Source organism: Penaeus chinensis, chromosome 16 (genome assembly GCF_019202785.1).
Source record: "Penaeus chinensis breed Huanghai No. 1 chromosome 16, ASM1920278v2, whole genome shotgun sequence".
NCBI classification, from domain to species: Eukaryota; Metazoa; Arthropoda; class Malacostraca; order Decapoda; family Penaeidae; genus Penaeus; species Penaeus chinensis.
In genome coordinates, this window is record NC_061834.1 from 34,755,983 (window position 1) to 34,762,087 (window position 6,105).

General features: G+C 33.2%; 1 protein-coding gene across 1 annotated transcript in view; it reads right to left on the minus strand.

Annotated features, from left to right (window-relative positions):
• Positions 1-473: 473 nt before the first annotated feature.
• LOC125033681 (FAD-linked sulfhydryl oxidase ALR-like) overlaps positions 474-6,105 on the minus strand; it is a 7,564-nt gene continuing 1,932 nt past the window's right edge. The window contains exons 2-4 of the mRNA XM_047625385.1: positions 4,423-4,564; positions 2,794-2,986; positions 474-1,928 (exon numbers count right to left, since the gene is read on the minus strand). Of these exons, the coding sequence (XP_047481341.1) occupies positions 1,766-1,928; positions 2,794-2,986; positions 4,423-4,564 (498 nt within the window). The 3' untranslated portion in view covers positions 474-1,765. The remainder of the gene's footprint in view (positions 1,929-2,793; positions 2,987-4,422; positions 4,565-6,105) is intronic.

Below are 6,105 nucleotides of genomic sequence, written 5' to 3' on the forward strand. Positions count from 1 at the left end.
TTACTAGAGGAGGTTGAGGTTGAGTTGCTTTCAAGGTATTTGTTATAAACTGAGAGTTTTGATGTATGCAGAAAAAAATATTTCAATGTTCATCCCCTTCTTTAATAGCTAATAATTATGATGACACATTTCTCATTCTTTTGACATTTTCACTTCATATTTAAATCTTACTCTGATTGCATCAGAGTGAGTGCAAAATCAAGGTATACTCATACAAGATATACCACTGATTCACATTTCAGTACTTTGCTTTCAAACACATGGAATCCATGTTACAAGTAACCCCCTATCATTCAGATTGTAATCATATTTGTTTCTATTTGTGTCTGGCTGAAAAACCAGTCTTTTCATACACAGTTTAAATAATTTCTTGTGAAGTCACCATAATAAGATATTCTAAGACACATTTTCGTGCAACACCTTTTCCTAATAAATTATTCCTACAGATTGTGCAAGAGGATAATCATAGATTGTTCTTGCAAGACCATGTAATTTAAAACATTAATTCAACAATATATACATTTTTATACAATACATACACATATTAATTACAGTCTGTTAAAGATAGCACCACTGTCCTTTCTTCTTCTTCTTCTTTCTGTAGTGGCATGCATATATCACAACATATTCTATTTATAACACAAGTCCTCAACTGATAACAATACCAATATTTCATCATAACCAAATTTCTCGATGTTCTGATACACATATAAATTACTTAAAATCTAAAACATTAAAAAATCCACTCTCTTCTCTGAGTACTCTACAATATAGACAATAACATCAAAAGTTAAAAAGAATTTTCATAGCTGTACGACATTTCTTACATGGTTATCGCAAATTTCTACAGTGCTCGATCTTGTGCTTTTTCCCCACCTACAAACATTATGTAAAACAAGCATCCAAAACTCTACAGATGTGAGTAAATATCTAAGACTGGGGGAAAAAAAAAAAAAAAAACAAGCAAAATGGACAAGTTCTGCCTGAGTTCTCTTACCAATATCTAATAAGCCCTGTTATTCAGATGCCTATACATAAAAGAGGAAATAATAAAACTTGGGTGTATGCTTTTACTCCCTTCAACTAAAGCATAACCCATTGGCAACAGGTACATGCACAGTCTATTGTACAATAGTTTTCTTTAACTTGTTTTGTTTACACACAGATTGTTTCAATAGCACATAGTCGCTAAGGAGTAAACTGTTAGTACTGACCTAATTATCCCATTCTTTGATTAGGGGGTATCATTATCATCATGAAAACATTATCAACATTAATACTAGTAATAAAATTCTTTTCTGTGAAATCTAGGAATGGGGCAACAGGAGAGGTTAAGTAGGCCTATTACCTGACTTCTGGTGTCTATTTACTTCTGTTTCCATATTTGTGTAAACAAAATTAATAAACAAACCACAGTTAATAATGCACGTAAATAACCAAAGTCTTATTCGACTGATGACCTGTGAAACACTTTACCACCCAACCTTGATGAAACAAAAGAAAAAAAAATCCACAGGGTTCTTCCTGAAATCCAAGTAATATGATGAAGCAACTTGCAATTCAAAAGCTATCACTTGAATTCTCATTGTAACTGGAATGAATCATAGCTGCTATTGCTCTCAACATCTTCTAATTATAGATATTCAAAGAACATTAGCATATATACAAATATATTGCACCTTCAGGTCACATTCATCTTTTCAACTTTCAGAGTGTAGTTATACATTTCCAACTAAGAAATTAATGAATACATATACAAAATAATCTAATCACAAGATCCATCTTTCCAACCATCACGCCATCTCTGACTAACTAAGCTGCAGTCAAATAATGGCTTCTCTAGTTTCCTGTTAACTTCATTGTGGGCTTCACAAAACCAGTGAGACAGTCCTTTCTGTGAAGAAACATCTGGCGTGTTCTTCCTCAGCCTGTGAAAAGGAAAGAAATGGAATGAAGTACAGTGATATAGAATGGAAAGAACCACAATCGAAATTTCAAAAGAAAAACGAAAATGATGATAAATAAAACTCTGCAAATTTCTCCTCACAGGAACGCTCTCAAAGGCTGAACATTCTGAACAGTTTTGCAACAGAACACTAACTAATCCTGCCTAGCAATACTACCAATTGAGAGATTACAAAGTAAATTTTAATACCAAAATTTTAATACTGAAAATTCTCAAAAATTGTATACAGGAAATTTCAAATTAATAATATAAATGCATTACTTCAGTTATATGAGTATTTCTTTAAACTGGGGGGTAAAGGATTAAATAGCGGACTGGTGGAAAGGTCTACGCCAGTAACATTTGCCTTGCCCTAGTCACTCACAACCCATGATCTTCCACTCACAAGATATGATAACCAAGGGGACAAGGAACAAAAATAAATAGAAAAATAATAATAATAATAAACATAGAAAATATATCAAGTTATAAATTATGATATTTATTTCCTACCTTCCTTAACTAAGAATTTTACAAAAGCTATACACTCAGACAAATAAGAGTATGGGTTATAATCTCACCAGCCACTTTGTTTTCAAGTATATCATAAAAATGGAAAGCTCTTCATGTAAAATCTCACACAAACTTTTCAAATAATAACTCAAACATCTCATTTTCAGATATAAAATTGATTTTCTCAATTACCGGTTTTTTGTACAAGCATTATTAAAGCTCATATAAGAAACAGGCTATATGGGAAACTAAAAACAATCACATTATAAAACATGTAAGCCTCCGTATCAGAACTCGTACTCATCTATCTCCAACAAAATGCGAAGTATCCTTACCATTCTCTGAAATCCTCTGCACATGGCTGGCAAGGATAGAATTTTGAAAATATTGTTATAAAGCTGGACATGTCCTTCTGTTGGTCAGCAGAAGGCTTCTCTGGATAGTATGCTGCCATGCTGTGCAAAAGTCTCCATGACCCTCGTCCAAGTGACAAGCTATCTGCAGGACATCCATATTTGGCAGCATTCCCTGTTAGGACAAAATATTACATTCTCAATGTCTACAAGTATAATCTTACTCTAGAATATGTTAAAATAGATGTTGTGCTCAAGAACTAACACTAGCCAAAGTTAAAATAGCACTGCATCTCATTTTTCCCCCTAGTATTGGTGCTGATACCATTAGCCTCCTCTGCTAATGTAGAAGAAATGGAGCCTAAAATATGTTACCCAAATTAAGATTATTTTGAAAAAAAAGTTTAAATGAAAATTAAATAATGACTTTCCAAGGCAAGAGCTAATTGTGTGTTTTATCAGTGTTTTATCTTGATCTGAATTAAATTAAATGTAATTCTGATGCCAGCACGGCATCAAAAGGTGTCACCCAGAACTTTTGTTCTGTGAATATATCCCATTTCATTTATACTTTTCTACATTTATCAACATTAATTGTTCAGGAAATATAATTAGGAAAAAGTAATTCAGCTTGACTCAAAAGTGAACAAAGCATATACTATCATCAAGTCTCATGTGGTAACCCAATGCCGACAGGCATGGCATGTACGTACTTGCCATGCCCACTGTAAATTTACTTGTTTAATTGTTTTTACACATAGATGGCTATACTTGTACTAAGTCACCAATGAGCCAATTACGAGTACTGCCTGACTCGCCCTTTCACCCTTTTTATTGATTTACGAAAATATCTTACGTTATCTTATTTTGCTGTTATTAATGTTTATAACATTATAGTACTTATAATGTTTATAATAAAAATAACACCATCGATATTCATAGCACTAGTAAAAAATACGTGTTTTAGGCCAATTCAAGGAAAGGTGAAATCGGGTAAGGTCACAAGGTCTACTAATTGATTCCTTTGTGGCTAAGCACTAGCAGAGCCATCTATGTACAGAGACATTTCACAAAAATGTAAAAAATGAGCACAGCATTTTCCCCATTTTTTTTATTCATTTTCCCTGGTGGCATTGGGTTAAAGATTAACCAAGTCAGATACACAATGCTCTTTGTTTGCTTAACAGCAGTAATCACAAAGCCCAACAGTTTGAGATTGGTCCTCATGGTTAGACTTTCATGAATAATATAAAAGAAACTTTTGATAAAAGTAATTTGTTTCTAATATTCAACTAGTTTTATTCCTAAAGGTAAAAAATTCTGGAAGAACATATGTTCAATAACAGGGATTTAATAAGTTGGGTAAAAGATTTTCCTGGTATTCAATAATCATCAAATATAAAAATAGCACTAATACCATGAATATAGAAGACATCAGTAATAAAATATTACTGAAATTACATTATCTAACTTTTTTTTAATGATAATAATAAGCATGAAAAACAAAAACCATCTTCTACAAAATACAAGTCAAAGGCAATGTTCATACAGAAAGCTTATATAAACTAATAATCATACTTTCACTCCTTATACAGAGCTCTTACTATATACCTGTTAGAGGAACATCCGCGTCATCTGGGTTAACTGCAGCTGATTTTCCATTTTCGTTCAAAGCAGATCCTGACACTGAATTAGACGTATTTGTGTTATCCTTTTTACTCTCTTGTGATGAACTGTTTTTCTCTTCTCCCTCCTGAAAAAATTAAAGGACAAACATGAAAACTTTTGCTTGAAATTGGACACAATCAATATACAAAAGCAAAATAAAAGCAGAAACAAACTTGATGTATACATATGTGGAAAGAAAAATATGCAGCACCTTTCAGAAAACAAAGACATTAATATATAAATAAATAAAATTCATGTCATCTGGCTTATAAAACTAAACACCATCTAAACAATAATAAAATGCTGGTACCTATATAGGGGTACTAAAAATAATAAGGGTAAATAAGCAAGTGAGATAATAACTAATCTCTTCATGAATTTGTGTGTGTTCTGAGGTGTTCAAGTCTTTTGTTTTTTCAAAGTGTCTGTTATGTTATTGTTAGTGATGTGTAGGAATGCCTTATTCCATCTGCCTATGGGTCAGCCAAAATAGGATGATTTGGGGTGTCTGTGTTAGCGTGATATCAAGAGACAGCCTGAGAGGATAGAGCACAATCTTGTTAAAACTGGTCAAACCTTTTTTCTGACGATTTTGTTTCTCGTGTTCGAGTCTTGGTAAGTGTGTGTATCATGAACTACCAAATTTGCCTTTCTAGGTAATTTAGGTTTCTGACAAGCATATCCCTATCACAACAAAGCCCCTAATGCAATACCAAAACATGTGTCAGGCTGCACACAGAGGCAGAAGCAATTACTCTGTTCTCTATACTCTTGCCTGGGGTATATATGATTTTTAAGGTAAAGAGGCTAGAAATAGGCTTTAAGCTTACTTTGAAGGGGATATTTCTCCTCAACTAATGCAGCCAAGGCCAAACAAGTGCACAGCTTAGAACAGGCTCAACCGCATAAGACACAAAGACATTATCTCAGTGTTAGAGGTACAATGTGATAGGATTTCCTCCAGCATGACTGGGATATAGCATAAGGTAAAAAATAAATGGCATTATTTGATAAATCACATCTAAGATACTTTGCTTTAGCTACATAGCTGTCACATTTTGAAAATAAAGAAGTTACAAAATAAACGACACTTAGTAGTAGTATCACCAAGGTCAATGCCCCTTTGGTGCTTCAGCAAAGGCCAACAAGTCATCACAAATATTCTGGTAGGTCAGAGCTTGAACTGGTACCTTACATGATACTAAATTATCATCAGAGAAATCTACAGAACATACACACAGTGGTGATGATCATTTTATTGAAAGATATGTCATGCTTTTAAATGTTTTCAAGAACTTTGTTACTGACGAAAAATGTTTAAGAAGATGGTAAATCTTTACAGTACAGACACACTCACCAGAGGCTACTGCCCCCCAGCCCCCTCCAAATGATGCCCCTGCCTTAAGGTATAGATTCCATAGATTCTTGTACTAATGTGTATGTGTGAGAAATGGTAAAATATCTTATATGATACACATTACAAAAATGTTTAGGCAAAAGTTAATTATAAAAATTATTACAAATTCTATATCGTGGAATCAGCAACAACAGTATAGCTGTTGACACATATTTTCATTACATGAAAACAGAAAGATAGCACTATTGACATGGAGAACACACCCAATT